Source organism: Gymnogyps californianus, chromosome 4 (genome assembly GCF_018139145.2).
Source record: "Gymnogyps californianus isolate 813 chromosome 4, ASM1813914v2, whole genome shotgun sequence".
Lineage (NCBI taxonomy): Eukaryota > Metazoa > Chordata > Aves > Accipitriformes > Cathartidae > Gymnogyps > Gymnogyps californianus.
The window spans coordinates 65,676,892-65,697,008 of NC_059474.1; the positions used below are offsets into that span (position 1 = coordinate 65,676,892).

The following is a 20,117-nucleotide window of genomic DNA, read 5'->3' on the forward strand; positions in this document are numbered from 1 at the left end:
AAAAAAGGTGAATGGAGTAAGCCAGGTTTCAGATCATTTGACCTGTCTTTGTATCATACATGTATTTTAATCTGTTTTGTGATACGGAACATTTAAACATACTTGGCAGAGAATCTGCTTGGTGTCTGGTGTTCCTCAAGATAGCGTGTGAAAACCGTTATGAATTTGTGTGTTTATGTGTTCATTTTGATCAACAAGGTAATTCGAGCTTCAAATTTTGGCAGCTTTTTTCAATACATGGCAGAACATTATTGCATCCATAATCAAGATTAGTAGAGGCTTGGTTAAAATACATATTGTCTCTTTTGTTGGCTGGCTCATTTTGGAAACGTGCTCTGTGTGTGTGTGTGCATCCCCCATCTATCTATAGTATGGAGAGGGTGGATTTTTAACTACATGAAAATGCAGGTGGGAAGTTGCTTTGAAGAGTAAGTTAGCGTGCTATCCCTAGCATGACTTGTGTGTGAGTAGGAGAGTCCATCTAATGTGCAAGATCTCCTCCTGCTCTGAGCTGGTTAAGCACATGTGGGTGAAGTGAGGACAGGATGGTAGGTTTTGGTCTAATTTTGTTCTGCCTGTGGTTTTCAAACTAACCCTTCACGCATATGCAGTTTTGTGATCTTCATTGCATTCAAGTGGCATAAGCCTGTGCAGTTGACATGAAAAAATAAATTTAAAACTAAATATTTATATTAAAATGTAGTATTAAATGGGAAGCAGCTGTAAATGTGAACTTTTTTTTTAGCATGAACAGGTGACTATCTGCTGATAGTTGCAGTGGCAAAGCTCTCATTAGGAAACAAAGAAAACTGACAACACAATGAAGGGCATGGAACTCGTAATTGGCTTTTCTCATCCTTGGTGCACTGCTCACTTGGGTTTTCTCGGCGCTAATAATTTAGTCTGAAATCAGGCAAAGAGCAATAGCTGGCATACTTGAGCTACACACACACATTGCAAATCCATTTCGATTAGGAGGAGATACCAGGCAGCATATGAAACGCGTGCATGCTGTAGCTGTTCTTCACCTACGCCACCTGGGTATCTACAGGCGCCAGTTTCACCTGAGATGAAGGAGACAGAGAAGCACGGGGCTTGGCTGTGCGCAGGATGTCAGAGGGGCAGCTCTGAATGGGCTGTGACAGCAGAGGCATGCAAATAAGCAGAAATAAGCAGCCGGGTGGAAATTACTGAGATGAGAAGGAACAGAAAGGTCTGCAACACCTTAATGCTTGCCTGAAAGGCAACCCATATCCGTTCCAGTTAATATCTGCTTCCAGATCTCCTGTCCTCATCTTTGCACAATCTATACGCTGTTACTGCCGCTGGCCTTGTTTGAGCCCACACATCTCAGCGGTGCCACTCGGTGACTTCTGAAATAATGCATGGCCAGATCTCTCTAGGAGACAATTTTTTTGACAGCCTGCTTGAAACTATTCTGCCACAGCCTCCTGACAAGGCAAGCTATTTAAAAACCAGGGAGAAAGCTTCAGCCCCCCACTTCCACACATGAGAGCTGTATAGTCCTTCAGCTCCATTTGGCACGTGGGGCAGAGTGGGATAAAAATGTGTGCTGTAATTTTTGATGGAATACCTTTTAAAAAAAGAAGCAACCGTATAAAATCTTCAACCCCATCTTCATTACCAAAAAAAGCACTGCTTATTCCTTCTAGTATCTATGGCAAAGCCTTGTTTTGAAAAAGATGCCCGGTTTTTTAGTTTCCCAGCTTTGGCCAGTGTTGACTGCGTTGTGCCAGAGAGGAGAAAGCTGGGCTTTTGCAAGGATCCTTTCAACGTCTCTCTCGTTTTCCCCTTCCCCCTCTAGCCATCACACTGAGACCGAGGAGCAGGCTGCTGGTCCCTCCTGCTGTGCCAGTCTAGCGGGTGTTACTGTGTCAGGAAGAAAAGAGCGCAGCGCCCAGAGGGTTGATGCTGTCCCTTTCTTGTGTTACTCCCTGGCTGGGGCACCGCACTGCTTCTGGTTGATGGTTGGGTGTCTGGCCCACATATTATCATAGCCAGTGGGGCATCTCATTTGTGTACCAGGTGGTTCCTCAAGCAGTTTAGTCTGGTTTTGGGTGATTCTTCTTATCCCGATTTCCTTGTTCATCTCTCTTTAGCGTGTCTAACTGCAAGGCTTGGGGCATGAGGAGAGCTTTGTGCTCGTGAAAGTGCATGGTTTTTTGGAATTGCTTGTGAAGAGAGGACTTGGAGATATTTCTGAGAGTTTCGTCACACAGTTGCTATGCAGCTTGAATTGAGTGCCTGTGCAGATTTTAAATTTTTTCTAAATTAGGAGCTCCCTCTCTTCTTTTGCGAGTATGTGCACCTGTGCATTTTTGCAAGCCTGCGGTAGTAATGGCAGGCTAGTTCCTCATATAACTTCTAGGGCTTCTTATGTTTGTGTAGATGTTTGAAATTATATTGTCCCCAATCCTGAAGTCCTTTTCAGCTCAGGATCGAAGTAGTACTGAATCCTTCAGTGGCTGGGTTTTTTGACTTTTAATGGCAAGGGTAAATCCCTTGCATAGTCAAATTAGCAGATCGTGTGCTACCCTGGTACATATGGGGACGGGATCACACAATCTTTCACAGCCAAATTTCTAATAGATGCTTTAACTGTTAATTCTGCTTCTTTTCACCTCCTTTAGCATAAAGAAAGCTACTTTTCATGTGATTGAATGCATTATGGTACAGGAGACAAACATTTAACTTCCTCAGGGGAAGCACGATGCTACAGAGCAAAGCAAAATACTCTTTATCTGGTCAGCTGCAGCAGGTTATCATGTAGATGGTAATTCCTGCAGGTCTCTAGCCTCTGAGTTGTTTATGCTCTGATGAAGTGAAAGCATTAATGTCTTTATTACTCTGGTAAAGAAACTGCATTAAAATTTATCACCCAAGCATGTGGTATTTATATACATTTTTGCTTTCTGTAACCATACATTGGCTTTCTGGATACATTATTATGTTGTGCTGTGTGCATGTAAGTGAGCAGAAAGGGAGTTGCTGGAATCTGTAGGAATTCATCAATTAATTTCTCTGAAGTAACTTCCTCAACTGCATTTTCCCAGAAGGAAAACACGTATAGCAGTGCTGTCTGAAATGACTCTGAATTGCATGTCCTTCCCCACATCATCATCTGGGCAATGCACTTGCATATATCGGAGGTTTCCAAAGTGATGTACGTACAGTAGATGCTAAATGAAAGTGCACAACTTCTTTGACAAAAAAACCTGACTCAAAACAAAACCCCTGAAAATATGTGGTACCTCTTATTTTATTTAAACTTTCACAGGTTGCTGCGTAGAGATTTCTTCTTGGCTGAGGTCACTAGTAGTGAGGAAAAAGGAAGTGGGTGATTTTATGCAACTACCAAGGGGAGAGAGTGGATGTGGGATTTAGGTCATGCTGGTGTGAGCTATTATGTTGAAGTTATGTTGAACCGAAAGGTTTGAGTGAAGTCCTTTTCAGACAACTTCAGCTATACTTAACGGTACTTCAGGTATATTGCCTTGTAGCACTGTCTCTCATTAACCTTGAGATGATATGTCTTTGCAAAATATTACTTGGCCTTCATCAGCCAGTTGTGCAGGTTGGTGAATTGGAAAAATGTGTATATTGCAAAAATTATAAAAAGGAGAGAATGTGGCGGTATCTCACTATTTTAATAGCGTGTTGCTTGTTCTTTAGTAACTAAGAGGCTTAAAAGTCATATTAATGGTAGTCTCTGCATTTTTCTGTAGTCAAAATTTATTTAATGGCTTTGGCTTTATGTTTATCCAGCTTTTTGTTCCAAAAACCTTAAAACCAAACTTATCCTTGACATTGTGACATGTCTGTTATGCCAATTAAGTCTGTGAATCCTCATCAAAGAGATACTTGATTTTGTCTTGATGACCTTTTTAAACCTTTCTCTTTGCTTTGTAAGCTTGCAAGTAAGGAAGTAATCTGTTAAATTAGCCTTGCAAAACTCATTATGGAAATTCATCAGTCCAGATTCTGCTCCCATCATATGTTACCATATGAGTATAATTTTAAATTTGTCCCTTAAATTATCGGTCACGTAACAGGCATGAACCATGTTACACAGTCTGTGTCTAGCTGTTCCCTGGGATTTTTGTGGATAAGCACTGCAAATTACAAAGGTGGCAGTTTCTTCTGCCTGCTCTGTTAAAGTAGTTTTCTGTCTTTCTGCACAAGATTTCATTCCAAGTTACATCCATTTATTTAACCTCTCCAGAGTCTGTGGGCCTGCATCAGTAGAGGAACTGGGCTAGAGTCTTGGGTCAGATGTGAGTATGTGCTTGTGGCTGGATGTGCGTGTCTGGCTCTGGCGGTGCCTTCTGCTGGGGGAGATGGTAAATGGAGAAGCATGCTGCCCTGCAGACCTTTTTGGAGGCTGCGAGATCACTGGGTCTTTGCTTGAGCAAAACCAGATGTTTTGGAACATAAATTAGTATTATTGCTGAGGGGGGTGGCTGTTAGTGAAGCACAGCATCAGTTCGGATGGGAACGTTGGCATTAAAAAGCAAAACCAAAACAAAACCCCAGCAACCCAACGGTTCTGGATGTCCTGTGATTGCGCTTGACCTCGTCCATCAAAACATTTTGTGAGTGGCACTCAGAGGCGTCTGCGTCATTCCCAAACTGACAGTGAGTATGAATGTGGTATGAGGAAATCCTAGCTGGAGATTGTGCAGATGTCAGTGTCAGCCAGCAAATTTGCACAGGGCTTAAATCGAGTTGTCTGTGGGGAGTATGTTACAGTGTTCCCCGTAAAGGCTGTGAAACTGCTAGCAGGGATAGACAGCAGCATGTAATATTTGATCTTCTACACCCACAGTCCTCAGTGGAGCTGATCTCATTTCAGTGATTTCTTTGGCTTTATGGCTTTTTAACTATTCGTCGAGCAATGTCGTATTTCTCCTTTTTGCTAAACTCTTCTGTTAAAACTGGCAAGGACAGCCCTTGCTGCTGGGTGGTAATTGTGGTTTAATGGTAGTTTACAGGCTGAAACACAGCCGAGATGTGACTTGAAGGAAAAAAAAAAATGGGCAAAAAATTACTCAGCATGCAGAAAAGCCCAGCTCCTTCAGGCGCTGGATGCATCGCTTTCTAAAAGATAAGGAGTCCTTGGACACTGCAGCTGGGACAGAGTGAAAGGGTGCATGCCCACCCTTTCTAGGGCCAGTGGGTTTGGGGCACAGGGACTGCGATGGGCTGCAGACTCGTGGTAGCAATGACAGTCACAGTCCTACCTGAGAGACAGGAGGGTTTCCCGGTGCAGTCAAATGGCTCTGACCAGTTTGTTGTGGTTTTGGCACTGAAAACAAATTTTCTGTGCATGTCCTGAACAGTCTGTGATTTTAATCTCTAGAGCAAATGTTTCACCATGTATTTGATACGGGTGTTGCAAGTCCATTTGTGGGCAGCAGTTTTGTTTGCCCATTGCACATTTTACTGCTGGTGAAAGTGTCGTTCAGTTTTTCAGTCTTAGGGTGCAGCATGATAGCAGAACAGAGATTAAAGATGCCTGAAAACCCATGCTCTTCAGGGAGAGTCTCCAGCAGGGGCATGGTCTTCCTAGCATGTCCTAACTTGTTGGCTCTGGGAGTAAACTGTTAGCCAAAGATGAAAGCAATCCTGAGCATCCCTGATACCTTATGTTCTGTATCTCCAGAGCTGCGCATATTTTGGGGGCATGTACTTAAACCTTGTGTCTTAAAAAAACAAAAGTAGAGGTCCTTGTGCTGCCGATGCAGACTTCTGCAGTACTTGTTCCGTGTCGTGTGTTTGCTTTCCTTTAAATTTTGTGCCACAAAGAAGAAAGTGGTTTCTGCTAAGCCACCAGACCTGTGAAGAACAGCAGACAGTCACTGAACAGTGCCCTTCGGGGTTACAATAAATCCTCCTGACAATTGCACTATAAATACTCATTGTATGTAAACCTGTATCAATTTCAAAGCTTCTTCAGGCTTATCTGAAAGAACTTCAGGAAGGGATGTGAGTTGTTTGGCAAGGATAAGAGAGGTCCAGACTGGCTGTTGCAGATATTCTTTGATTCTCAGGTTAATTGAATTCCACTTGTGTCATCAGTTATCACCTCATAAAACTTAAGTTTCGGGAATGGGAGAAGCGAGCTGATTTTGATTTGTTGCAATCGATCCATTGTAGAGAGAGTTTTTGAATACTTTGTCCAGGTAGGATCTTGATTCCTTATCTGTTTTGTGGGAAGGGTTTTTACTGTGGTGCTCTCATGGGATATCTCAGGAGCTTTCTGAAGCAATCTGCTAGTTGAATACTGCTTTTCTGTACAGCAAGATGCAAGTTTCTATGTCTGCTGTTCACCACTTCTTAAATTAACAAGTAAATTAGGTGATTGAGCTACCACGTTAAGCTTGCTGGGAAGAAAGAGAGGAAAAGAGGGATCCCTTTTTGGCACCGTGAGTTATGAAGCATCCCGATCTCTTGCCACGTGGTAGAAGTTTCCTGCTGTTTGCTCTCCCTCTCCCCTCCTCCTGCCTGCTGAGGGGTGCTTCTGCAAGCCTTGCTAGATCCCAGCCCCTTGCTTTCATTCATGTGACTCATCTGGCTGTGCCTTAGCTTCTGTTTGTCTCCGGGTGAGTAAGGTCAGAAGCAGTTATCCGTGCGTGATTTTCTGAAGAAAAGTCAAATCTTTGTCAAATGAGGACTGCCTCGATCAGAGCCTTATGTAGACACAGATAAATGAGGCTGCAGGGAAAAGAGATTCCTGATCTCCTCTTCTCCCTCCAATGTAAATAGTGCAGCATACAGGAAACAGATGAGTGACCTTTCTGTGAGAGTGCTAAGGACAACACTTTTTGACTTTATTAAAGTGTTTGCTTGCTTTGCTATTTACTTTGGTCCGGGGAAGATCCTTCTGATCAGGCACTGTAGCTCACTGCCCTCTTCCTTTAACACGAGGAATGTCTTCCTGGCCTTTCCCTTCCAGCAATTACACCAATCACTGGACGTTTCCATTGAATCTCTTGTTTATAGGCAAGAAGCTGGTCTTGGATGCACTTTGCTCATTGTAACTACTCAGCTCTTTGGTTGTTTTTCATTTCAATTTCCTTTAATGATATCAGTTAGGAAAGGATGTGTAAATGACAGGTACTTTCAAAACACATGCCTTGCGAGTAGATGAGAAGCTGATTTGTTGAAGTGAAGTGGTGTTCCCTGTGGCCAGGCAGCGGGTCAGTGTGTGGAAGCAGCACAGGTCCTGCTGTGGAGCATCCTCAGCGCCTAATGCCTGCCGGTGGCACTGGAAGGAGGGCACTGCTGCTGCCTCCTCTCCCACTGCGCACTGCCTGGGCGTGGGGCAGGTGGGCTCTGTCAGGGGGCATCGCCGCTCGCCCTGGCTGTGTGGTTACCCTCGTCCCCACGTGCCTGGGGAGCAGGAGGCATTCGCTGTGCTTGTCCCAGCCCCTGCCTTGTCCAGCAGTACCCACGCTGCCGATGTGTGGTGTCGCGTGTTTGCAGGGGAGTGTCCTGCCAGGAGCTGCTAAGTGGTTTTGCTGATACATTAAAAGCAGATTTATGTGTTTGCACAAGCTGCAATGTCTGCTGTTTGTTATATAACTGGCAAATGTTAGCATTGCTTTTGCTTTGTACTCTTCCCCAGAGCTTCGTCATGCCTGGGCCTGGTTGAAGGCAGCTGCAGGCGCTGCCGTGGCTGTTTCCTGGTCCCCTTCAGGTGGCGTTGGTGGAGTGCCAGGGCACCACCAGGGAGCTGGCTTGCCTTCAGAAGTCCTCACCACGCTTGCATTGGGGAGCCCTGGCCACTGCCAGGCGGGCATGTGGTGGTCACTGCCTGGGCTCCAGTGAAATGGGTGGGGGAGGTACAGGGGCAGTCCCTCGATCCAGATCCAGGTCGTCTGCAGGCTTTTCCAGAAATCACCATGTTCCTCATACCCGGTGGTACGTTCAAGGTTTTATTGTGAACTGCACAAGTTACAATTGTATTGCTTTTCTATTTCTTTAATGGCAGCTGATGTGTCCTTGAGTCCAAGAGCTGCCATTCAGTGGCCTGGTGCATGATTCCTCCACTTAAAACCACCTTTACTTTGCCTTCTCCAGGCTTAGGGTTTTATACTGGCTTCTTTTTCTGCTGAGTATACATGGGTACATAGAAGAACACAAGTCATGAAACAAGGAGAATCCTGTCAGCTGAACGAGCACGATTGTTTAATGAGCTCTGTTTCACTTTCCTTCCATCTCATCTTTATTAGGATATATCTTCTACTAAAGACTTGAAAACAACAGGCTTTGTAGAAGTGCATTATTAACTGCTCTTCTGATGGGGCTTGTAATTCTTAATAGCATTTTATTATTAATGGACTTCCATGAAATTTATAGAACTGTTGGTAAGCAAATGTTTGATGAGTGCATCTGTTTGTCTCATGTCAGTTGGTAAAAACAAAAGAAACTCATGCTGCTTCCCTCTTTTTTTTTTTTTTTTTTTGTTGTAGCAAACCTTCCCCAGTGATGTCCACTCCATTGAAGAAATTTTGAAGGTAGGTGCTCTTAAATAATAGATCTCTGTGTTTGCTTATATTTTGCACACATTAAAGTAGTGTGTGGGGAAAAAATATAGCTCTGCTTCTGTTCTGTCAGCGGATGTTGCAATCACTAGAAGTGTGTTTTGGGGTACACTGTGGAGAAGTAAAGATAAAAGTTAGCCTTGGATACAGCTGGAGTTGTAAGACCAGTCTTTCTATTGGTGTGTAAGTATAATACAGCCTGGTGCAGTCCAAGAGCAAGACTGACGAGTCATCTGAAACAGCCAGAGGTGCTCCTTTAAGTCAGGGGGTTGCCATTACTAAGCGCACTTCCTCCAAAGGCGCTGGACATGCTGCCTCCTGTCCGTGCTGCCTGCTGTAGCAGCGTGGCTCTGAATGGGAGCATGGACCTGCATCCTTCCAACCTGCCTGCGCACGGCACTGCTGCTGGGCTGCTCCTCCGTCACTGTAATTCTAGTCCATTCATGCAAAGCTAAAGCCAGCTCTGATGCAAAACTGTCTCTGTAACCTTGTGTCAGAGCTGGCTCTGTGAGCAGTGCACAGGCTCCCAGTAGCTGGGTCTGAGTACGTGTCACCCATTCACTGTGGATGGTGTGAAAATGCACTGTGATCTGCAAGCCGGTCATGCTGATACTGAGAAGACAGTTCCTTGATGTCAAATACTATTCTGAGACACTGAAGTCCTAACGGAGGTGTTTGGTTTCTGCGATTCGCTTTCCTCACCGTTGCTTCAAGGTGCAAAATCCTGATGCCTTTATTGCTCTCAAGAAGCTGTTGTTGGGGCAGTGTCTTAGCTGAAAGGTAGTTGTGCACAGGTGGTCACTATAGCTGCTGTGTGCTGGTTGGTGTTGCAGTATGAGTACTCCGCCTGGAAGTACTGCATCCTTTCATGTTTCACAAGACATCCTGTTTTCTTGCCTGTTAGTAATGCATAACACTATTTTTGTAGCAACCACAGGGAAGCATGTACAAATACATGAAGAGGTGTAGTGCAGTATATTGAGGAGTTTATCATCTATTGAAAGATTGCAAAGCTAGTGAGTGAAGTGAGCAATGAACTGAACAGTGGGAGGGGAGAAAGAATAAGGCAAGGGTGGTAACAATGCAATCAAATAGTTACCCAGGTTAGTTGTAGGCTGCTTCTAGTTCTTGCACGGAAACCCCTGTAGATTGCTCTGATCCCTGCTTATGGAGCCAAAGGTAGCAATGTGATTTCATTCCCTGTAAATCTTTGCATTTCATGTTATTTCTAATAGATAAGAAAACTAGGGACACTACTGAACTTTCATATTTGTGCCTTGATGAAAAAATAGCACTTGTAAATTACGACACAATAGAGATTTTCACACTTCAGTCTATTTGGTGCCAAAAGTACAAAAATGTACTTTGCACTGACACGTTTCTCATTAATTTCTTTTAAGCCCCTGAGCAAAATGCGTGTGGTGCATGCTTGTCATGAGATGCTTTCAGCATGAACATAATTCCTAACTTTCTGAGCTGAGCAAAGTGCCAGTATTGTGTTACTCTGCATGCTGCTTTCTTCGGGAAGTTGGCAGGGAACGGTTGTGATGACAGCCACTCTGGATGGGGATGGTGGGTGCACACCTTGAGTACAGAGGTGATGTTGGGCTGGGGGGGAAATCCTGAGGTAACTATTCTTGGAAAGGCAGAGAGGGTGGCAGGCCATATGAATTCACTTACTTCTTGGAGCGACTATTATGCTCTTCAGGATTTAAAACTTGAGGATCAAGAGCCAAGAAAAGTTTGTCTTGTATGATTTCAACAAGGTGGTTCTGAATTTCTGAGCCCCATCTTCCCCAACAGCCTCGTCTAGATTAACCCCTATTAAAGTATTTTAGTGTATGTTCAAAACAAAGATCCTTGTCTGTACTAGGCTTTACATGCGTGTTCGCTGCAGTGCAAGCCAAGGCTTTAGCACGCTTGTCTGGGCCCAGCTGTGGTGCCAGAAGAGGCAGGTTGGAGGTTGATCTCGCCTGCTGAGCCCTATCCCATGGCCATGGTGTTTGTGCTCTCCTTTCACCTGGACCATAGCTGAGCCCAAGAAGCTGGTACCTGATGGTGATGGTGGGTGAGAGTAAGGGCAGGGGAACAGGGCAGAAGGATTCCTAAAGACATAGCACATTGGGCGGTCTCTTTCTTTGGTTTGAAACCACGTCCCGGAGCTCTGCATCGAAGACATCTTGGTCGGTCAGAGCAAAAGCCAATGTTTCAGGCAGAATAGCATGGGGAACGACTGGCAGTCAGAGCTCTCTGGCTGACCTTCTCGAGTTATGAAAAGCCTTTCGGAGTGTTGTTACTGCAAGGGGATATAAGAACTTCCGTAATAGGAAAGTCCTGCGCTTTGAAAAACCCCAGAACTACTCATATATGGGTTTTATTTACTTTTCCCTTTATTAACTGTGATAGCTGTAAGGCTGAGGCCTAATCGTGCAAACACAGTAAGTACTTAATTCTCTACAAGCTTCACTGAGATTGCTGTTACTTGGGCAATGCAAGTATGCTTGCAGAAAAGGAGCAAGTCCCTCACCATGGTCTGGCTGCTGCGGTCAAAGGAGGGCTTCTTGCTGTGGTACCGTCTCTCGGGTCTGCGATCGGGTCGGCAAGGACTTTTTTGGTAGATCCATACAAATCTCTTAAGCGTAAAACTTCACCTGCGTGTATCAGCAAAAATACTGTAAGCCGCTTCTCTCAATCTCTTTCCAGGAAATGACCCACTCATGGCCACCTCCCCTGACAGCTATTCATACACCTAGTACAGCAGAGCCTTCCAAATTTCCGTTCCCAACAAAGGTAAAACACCCTCTTTTTGCCAGGGCTTTTGATAAATTAGAAGAGAGCTTTCCGGCTCTTGCATGTGTTTTCATCTGATTTTGTCTCCCTTTCATAGATAAAGGCTGTTAGGAGAGATTATCTTTAGAAGAAGTCAGATAAATTAAAGCACAATGGATCTCGAGTTATATAAAGGCTGCTTGCAATGCATCGTTTTACTGAGAATTAGATCAGATTGTGCTTCTGAGTAATTGTTTTTGAGTGGGCTATATGGTAGCGTAATTATCTTTCCCCTTTTTTATTTTTTAAGCAAGCTTTGTATTTTTAGAGTTGTAAAATGTTTAAGCCAGAGGGGGGGATGAATGAATAACGTTTCAACGACTTACACATTTGTTATAATTGTGGGCTTCAAATGTGACTGCTTTTCAGAAACATTTTAAGCATCTCATCTCTGTTGCAGCACAAAAACCATTTTATCTTTATTGTCAACAAAAATATTTGCTGACTGTGTTAAACAGAAGTGTTTGGCAGCTCTTATAAAATTTTTTTAATATTTCTTCAAAAATGCACATACCACTAATGTGCTAGCAACACATTTTTGGTGGCATAGCATGTATCATTTCTGTCCATGCTAAGCTATGTCAGACCAGCTTAGACTATTGGACATTTCAAAGTCATACTTTGACAAGTTAGTCAAAGTATTTATTACAGGAAGTAACATGTGGAAAACAAATCATCGATATGCTGCTATTAAGAGAGAGCTGATTTATTTTATTCTCCATTTGCACTTTGTCCTTTCTTTCTAGGAATCGCAGCATGTTGGATCTGTAGCACAGAATCAGAGTAAGTAGAAATCCAAAGAAAACAGTTATGTGTGTTTGACAGATAGTTTTGTGTGTGTGTGTGTTATACATTGAGGAGAACATCAAATGTTTACATTGATTAAGGAGCACAGTTTCCTGTGCTTTGTTGAACAGTGATGAATTTAGAAAATGCTTAAGAGATTGTATACATTCATTACCTAGAAATAAAGGCAGCAGTTCAGCAGAGAACAAACAGTATTTTGTTAGAAAACCCCATTTGGAGTGATGAAATAATCTCAATGGCAAACAATTACATCCTGGAAGAAAGTGACTTTCTAATCTGATGCTCAGAGACCATAGGGTAAAATATGCTACAAGTGAGGCAAATAAAACCAACTGATGCATTTTTGATTTACAGAACAGTATGACGCACCTTCAAAAACGTTGCCTAATTCTCAACCAAGAACATCGTAAGTAACCAGACTCAGTTCCCATCTCTACTGTGCAGTTACTTAAAAGAACCTGGAATGAATTAAAATTTGGTTTACTTGATGATTCCAAAGATTAAGGTTTTATCAGTCTGATTTTTCTCAGAAAATTTCAATGCAGGGAATTTTCACCAACAGAAACATTACTGTTTCATGATTATATGACTCTGTTAAAAACAAAACAAAACTGAAGAAAAACCCCCTGACTATTAATGTGCCTGATTAAAAGAGCAAAAAAACTTCAATCTGTGGCTATTAACATCTTATCAGACTTAGTGCTATTCAAACTACTACCAATGCATTCAACTGACATAAATTATACAGGATACAAACTGAATCTGATCTATTCTGCATATTGTTTTGAAGCCTGTGAGGGCTAGTAAAGCTACAGCTATGAAAACTGTGAAAACTAGAGGTGAAATTTTAAAGCAATCATACGATATAACTTTCTGCAATTGTCCAAGGAAAAGTTTTCTAAAAAGTGTTGTCTTAATTTTATTTTTGTTTAAAACAAACAAAAAACCTTTTATGTGGACTTTCTAACAACCTCAATTTATATTCTAATAAGGTTAGCTAGTTGCAAAGTGGGGTGAAGATGAAATTTCTATAGCTTTTTAAAATACTATTTATACATTTCTACTTTTCTTTATATATTTCTTCTTTTCCCTATCATGTTTTCTCTCAGAAGAAAGCTTCTTAGAATTTGAGTCTCAGTGTAAGATGTTTATGCATAATCACTACAAAAGTTTTACAAGGCTAGGAAGGAGTGCCAACTAATAAATGAATCGCTCCGATAGAAAATTTTAAATTGGTGGATAAAATAACTTGGTACTGTCCTTGTAGGTGAAAGTGATTATCTATTAATTAGGTTAATTACAGAAATTGCTTGAAAGTAGTTTTGTGTGGGCTGATGTTAGTCTTTCAGGATTAACCTGGCCAGATGGCAGCATTGATAGGTTCTGAGGCCCGAGTAACAAATAGAAATCTTTCTATGTCTGGAAGGCTAAGGGGTCTGTGTGCAAGGCAATTGCCGAACCATTAAATGCCTATCAGTTCATGTGATATATAAAGTTCTCGTGTTACTCCATGTTATGTTGTTCCATGGAAGGCTGCAAACTACAGACTACAAAGCTTACTCCACTTGTCTTCCTTTTCCTTATCATGAACAATTTTTAATTAAAAAAAAACCCAAAACTGGGCTAGTCACAAGTAAGAGGAGGAGCATCTCTCCATCTTGATTGAGATTGTAGAATTTTGCACTCAAGCTCTGTAAGATCTGTAAAACAACCCTTTTGATACTGTTCCAGCGTCATGCAGAGGAGCCCTCACTGGCTGGGAGTGTGGGATAGTGTCTTGCTGAGCAGTCAACTACTCCCTTAATCCATTCTTTATTTTGCTCCTCCTTCTTCAACCCCAGCTTGCTCCTCCTGAACGATTTCTGGAAATTTTCATTGCACTATTAAAAATACTAGTTTCAACTGCTCCAGGCTCTGCCTTCCTCCTCAGCTACCCTACAACGATCATCTTTATTTCAGCTCTTCTCAGATGCTTGTAAAAACCCCTCTAGCACTTTAGTCAGTCTTCCAGGCGGCAGAGAGAGAAGAGACTTTTACTGTAGACAAGAATCTGAAAATACTCCTTTCTTAGCCCAAAGGTCCAGAATTGTAAATTTGGCATTGTACGTAGCTCTGTCCTTAGCCAACATCCCCTCTCTGCTCAGCGTCCTTGTGGGCACTTCAGAGCCAGCACTCATCTACCAGGGACATGTGTACCCACAATCGATGAAGGCAGTTGAAGCGGGAGGAACAGGGTGGCTTAGGTTTATGTCCAGAAAATGGAGTCAAGTGAGATTTGCCCAAGGACTTCGTCTACATCTTTCCCTTGAACTGATGAATCCTTTCTTTTTTGTTTTGTTTTTGTTTTCATTTGCACAACAGGGCTTGCTTGCTTTGCTGTTCAAAGCGCACGTGACTGTCTGAAAATTCAGCTGCCTAGAGTAGCTCACGTTACAAAGTGTAGCTGGCTGAAAACAAACAGCGTTTGTGCTGGTTAATTAGGAGGTGAAATCCCGGTGCATCTGTGTGCCCAAATTAAGCATTCAGCTTTACAGAGCATGCAAGGGTTTCCCAGATGGCTTTCATTCTTGAATACAGCCCCAAAGTTAGCACCTGGCTGCGCTGGAATGGAAGTAGCCCTTCTTTTAAAAGGGGAGATGCCAGCTCACTCTTGGTGATGCATCTTTAAGCTGGCTGGCAGAGAGGGACCAGCCTGTGCTTTCAGTAGGGTTGTTTGACAAGCGGTATTAATTTTAGTGCTGCTTCTCTCGCTAAAAGAGCTCTTTTTAAATAGCTTTGCAGGGAGATTGATGGTGTGTATATAAGCTGCAAATGAACAGGTCCTGCAAATGAAAACTTGGCATCTATTAACTCCTGAGCTAATTAAAGCATTAAAATTATTAAAACATTTATTTTCTTTAACTAGGCTATTTAACAAATTGTTGAAACCTTGTTTTGGGGAAACTGGCTTTGTCTATCCTTGCAGAAGTATGACTCATTTAAAGTTTTAGTGTTCTTCCTTGATCCTAAATTGAACTTAAGTAGTTGCAATGTTCTTTTATGCTGATGCATTTTATTTACCAGCAGCTCAGGTGAAAAAGGCAGTCCTTTTTATTACAAACAGTTAAATCGGATTTAAAAGAAGATCTAGGTAGTGTTTCTTTGCATTATCCTCTTACATCTGAAGGAAATACATCTGTAGTCCACAATTCTTAAAGCAAAAGAAGACAAAAACCCGAAAACACTTTCAGAACTTTTTAGTGTTCATGGAAGTTTGTTCATTATGACCTTTGAAGGACTACTTCCCCTAACGGGCTGGAAAAAAATAAAAAGAATTCATTGAGATGCCGGTAGACATTTGGCCAAACTGCCCAGAAGTGTGGAGGGTGGCTGTATTGTTGCTGCTATTCTTTTTTCCTTTTTGTCTCTCAGTGGACTGGCAGTGAGCTTCGGCTCTAGCCCACATGCGAAGTTGGCATGTGCAGGATTGCTGCAGACTGCATGCTGTTTGCCTTCTGTAGGACATTCAGGGGCCTCGCTTTCCAAGGTGGTGTCTCATAGCGCTTCCCTTCAGTGTTTACTCTAAAAGAAGAGGCAAGAGGTGATTTCCACCACGAAGGTGTGTAAGGAAATGAGGCAGTGGAGGCTGGGAGATGGAGGAGGATAGTCACAGGAGAATGGCAAAGTCAAAATGCCTGAACAAAGAAAGCATGTAGGTCTTCACAAGTGTAATCAGACAGAGCCCTTGTGCACTGAGAACCTCTTCTGCATCAGTGAGAGGTACTTGGGGACTGTGGGGTCAGTACCTTTGCAGGAGGCATCACCTGTGCAGGAGGGGTTGGCTCTGTACTGGTAGACACAGGAGACCTTTGGGGTTTCTTCATGTTGTCCTTCTCTGTGGACAAGAGCAGATTCGTCACTTCTGGTTTGTGGAATTGTTGTTCGTTGTGAGACCGTGGCCGGCTTCAGCAGTAAACATGGTCCTATTTCAATGAAAGTATCTCCGTGCATGTCAACTGCTTTGGTATGAGTGTAAAATAATTTGTCTAGTTAGTAGGGATAGTGTTTAAGTAAAGGAATCACTTTTTTATTCAAGGTTTTTACTCCTCTGTTGTCATGGAATCATAAAAGCAAACTGCTCAGGGCCATTAGAGGTGACCCACAGAGCCGTAAATCTTTTTCGCTTTGTTCATAATTTGACATGAAGGCTTGAAAAGAGTGTGAAGGTTTGCGTAGTTTTCCTTTTCCTAACAAGCATCAGGAACACTAACTCACTCCCCACTTTTCCAAGGTGATTTGTTTCACTGGGGATCTTTCGTATTTGTTTTCTTGCTATAAAATGTGTTGTCATGAGGGGCTGGAGGCTTATTTTTCTTATTTGGCATGAGAAAAATTTCTCACAGAGAGCCCTTAGTTTGAAATGAGGGCTAAATAAACAGAGTTTTGACTTGATTGATTAAAATCCCTGTCTCAGTTCCCAAGCTTTTTATCCCATTTTTTGAATGACCCTTGTGTAATTCTCTGGGTTGAGGAGTTGGTCTCCAGCTAGTTTCAAGATTTGAATCACTATACTTTTGAATAGCAAGAGTTTTCCCAACTCCTTTTGGGATGTCTGCATGATTGCCAAAGAGGGGGATAACAATATGGGAGAACTTTGGGTCACTCCCCACAAATCCTTCCCTTCCAGCCTTTTGAGGACCTCAGTAATGCATTGAAATTGCAAGCAATAGTTACCACCTGCAGGCAGAGGACTAAATTATGCTTTTGGAAACATTTGCAGGCAGCCTGCTTTCTACTCTAGCAATAGTAAAGAGTTCCTGCCTCCCCACTTGTAAACTGCTTTGAGTATCTGAACTGCTCAATGTTATGGTTACCACTGAGATGTGCAGGAGCATGAAGTTCATTGTGTAGAGAAGAAGTAGGAGATAGGCTTGACCTTGGCATTTAGTTACATATGTGTGATAGGAGACTTCAGCAGCAAAAAGAGAACCCCTGTGACAGAAGAAATATTTGCAGCCCCTCAGAGCAGAGAGCGTGAACATGCACAGCTTCTGGTGCAAAGACGATGCTTTCTGCCCCTTGGGGAGCCGGTGCAGGCTAATAGCGTGCTAGTCTCTTGCTGTACAAGGATCAGACTTCTTCCACCCCGCCCTGCTGTGTTAGTGTGCTAGGTAACCATTGTTGACGAGCATTCCCCTCACAGAACTTGGTCTTTGTTGTCTGTAGATGGCAGCCAATGATACTGACCTCCGTTGCAAAATGTCCTGAGATCAGTTGGAAAGCACCGTAAAATGCCTAGGTTGTGTGTTATCATTTTATCATTCATTCAGGTAATGACAGGATTTAGCAGACTGAGCATGCCAAATGTTCAAAAAGGATGTGGGAGGTTGGTTTGTTTTGGCAAGTGCAAACCAAGTCTTTTTCAATGTCTGTTGCTTGGAAATGTGTCTGCCTTGGCTGATATTTATCTTCTGGTTGTCTTTCAGAATGCTCCAGGACGACCTGCAGCTCAGTGATAGTGAAGAGAGTGGTGACGACCAAGTCAGTTTTAGATGTTTTATACACTAGGCATACAGACATCCCTTTAAATCATCACGACTTGTTGCATTGTTCTGAGTTCCTTAAGCTAACCTTTCATCCCCCTCTCCTCTTTGTTTTTGTGAACAAAACAGGTTGTTGAAAAGCCACCTTCTTCACTTGCTCCTCCAAGGTACAGGTTTGTTCCCAAACTACTAGCTAGACCAAATAAGGAGGAAAAACAAAACTACTTTTTATATATGGGGTAGATGGGTAAGGGTTCCTGGTTTCTGTTGTAGATACAGGCTTTGGTTTCTAGCTGCCTGAAGCTGCTGTTGAAAATTGACTTCAGTTGTGTGGGGTTTTACGGAAAGCTCAAATTAGAAATGAATAATCCAGGCACGCTGAACCAGAATTGTATTTCCCCAACTGTTCCCTTCTTTTCTCCTCTTCCCCTCCACCAGTGTATATGTAGATCACACTGGAGCTAATAGGATTTTCAGTTGTAGTAGTGATGGTGAGGTGTGAGTCCAGTTTTAGTTCAGAAGGAAGCCCAAAACAGCCAAGCGGGTGAAGAACAGAAAAGGGTTAGGTAGACTCACTGAGGCTGTTTCAGCTCCTCCAGATAAGGCAGCCGATTGTAAGCAGTTCCTGCCATGTATTGTTAGTCAGAAGCAATGTTCAAGGTAGACTGAACAGCCACGTGCCAGCATTAGAGGAAGAAAGGTGGAGAAGCCCAGAATTTTTCCTATAGGAGAGCACTGACATACATTTTTGGCTTGATATGTATATTCTTCAAGCACAGGGTAATGGTCTACAAAGTCAGACTTGTGGAAGGGCATGCCAATTCTTGGCATGATCTGCGTCTCTGCAAGCTCTTGAAATAGAGTGTTCTCATGATATCGGTCTGGATCAGCAAGGAGCTTGCCTCCAAATCATACAAATGTGTTGGTACTGACGTGGGAAACAGTTTTCAAAGTAAAAAAAATCAACATTTTGATTTCGTAAGCCCATTTCAAAACAAAAAGAAACTGTGCGTAAAAGTCATGGCTCTCCCTCAGTTCCATCCACTCCCATTGTCAGTGCTGGAGGAAAACACTTGAGTAGGGGAGGGTGTTGCAAAAAATGCTGCTGCTTGACATGGCTGTTAACAAAATGGTTACAGCACCTTGACCAAGTAACACGGATGAAGAAGTGAAAACTTAAGGGGGAGAATACAAAAAAGAGAAACCATCCTGGAATGTATGTTTCTGTCTTTTTAGCCTTTATTGGAAATTTTTCTTTTGAGGGTTGGGGCTTTCAGAAAAGCACTTGTCAGTTTTGGTTGTTTTTTAAACTTTGGTTGGCTAAGTGCAGCTTCATATTGTAGCAGTGATATCCTGCTTATGTATTTGTCTGACTGGGTTGGAGCTGAAGGTTTTATTATTTCCAGAGGTTTTTTATTCCAGTGCTTTATCTTTTGAGTGTGGCAATGTATTCCTTTGGCCTTCTCCCCTCTCCTCTCAGTGCCAAACCACGGGGTTTCAGTTTTATTTTTGAATCCTGCCATGTCAATATAATAAGTAAGTAACCTTCACCCATGCTGCTTTCTAATTTTGTCTCATGGTGGCCTTGCAGTGCCCTACAGTCCCAGCCCAAGAGTGTGGCATCAGCACATTCCAGCAGCCCGGAGTCAGGGAGCACCAGTGACTCAGACAGCTCTTCAGACTCAGAGACGGAGAGCAACTCGAGTGACAGTGAAGCAAACGACCCTCCAAGAGCATCAGCGCCTGAGGTGAATGCAAATAAAATGTAGAGGCTGCTTAATACAGCCTCTTGCCTCAGACTCTCTGCTGTCTGAATGTAATCAGGACAGGAGACCTGAAATACCGTCATCATTCAGGTTTCCCCTTGACATCTTTGCTGCATCATCAGATTTTTCTTGCCCTTTGCTTCCCTTTTAGAGTTTGTCAATTAAATAACCCTTAGTAACAGCATAATTAGACTTTTACGTGCCTAACCTTGAAGTGTTCCCCCTTCTCCTTTGGCATCATTGTCTAGCACTCCTTGAGGAATTAGTGCCTTCACTGGCAAGACACAAGCAAGGCGCAGATGAGAAGCACGGCTTGTCTGGGGTGTTTGGGGCCCACCTCTGCCCATGCAGCTTTTCTGGGTGCCAAGGCTGTGGGCTGCTTCAGGGTGAGACCAGTTTCCTGATACGTTAAGGGGAGCTGCTGCCTTCCTGCAGCTCCTGTGCGTGAGTGACAGATTCAGCTTCTCCCAGATCGCAGCTGAAGTGATCAGACCTGCTGGAATGTGCTTAGACTTGCTTCTGTTGAATTTGGCTCAGATAGTGCTGCACTGGCATTTCTGAGGCTTTTATTGGGAAAAGCAGACAAACAGAACTTGGTGCCTTAAAGTTTCATAATTGAGACCATG

General features: G+C 43.0%; 1 protein-coding gene across 2 annotated transcripts in view; it reads left to right on the plus strand.

Moving 5' to 3' along the window:
* The window catches only part of AFF1 (ALF transcription elongation factor 1), a 120,430-nt gene that overhangs the window by 77,543 nt on the left and 22,770 nt on the right, over window positions 1-20,117 (plus strand). For both annotated transcript variants that reach the window (XM_050895324.1, XM_050895325.1), the window contains 7 exons: window positions 8,496-8,540; window positions 11,271-11,357; window positions 12,143-12,179; window positions 12,558-12,609; window positions 17,669-17,723; window positions 17,855-17,892; window positions 19,317-19,473. In XM_050895324.1, the coding sequence (XP_050751281.1) occupies window positions 8,496-8,540; window positions 11,271-11,357; window positions 12,143-12,179; window positions 12,558-12,609; window positions 17,669-17,723; window positions 17,855-17,892; window positions 19,317-19,473 (471 nt within the window). The remainder of the gene's footprint in view (window positions 1-8,495; window positions 8,541-11,270; window positions 11,358-12,142; window positions 12,180-12,557; window positions 12,610-17,668; window positions 17,724-17,854; window positions 17,893-19,316; window positions 19,474-20,117) is intronic.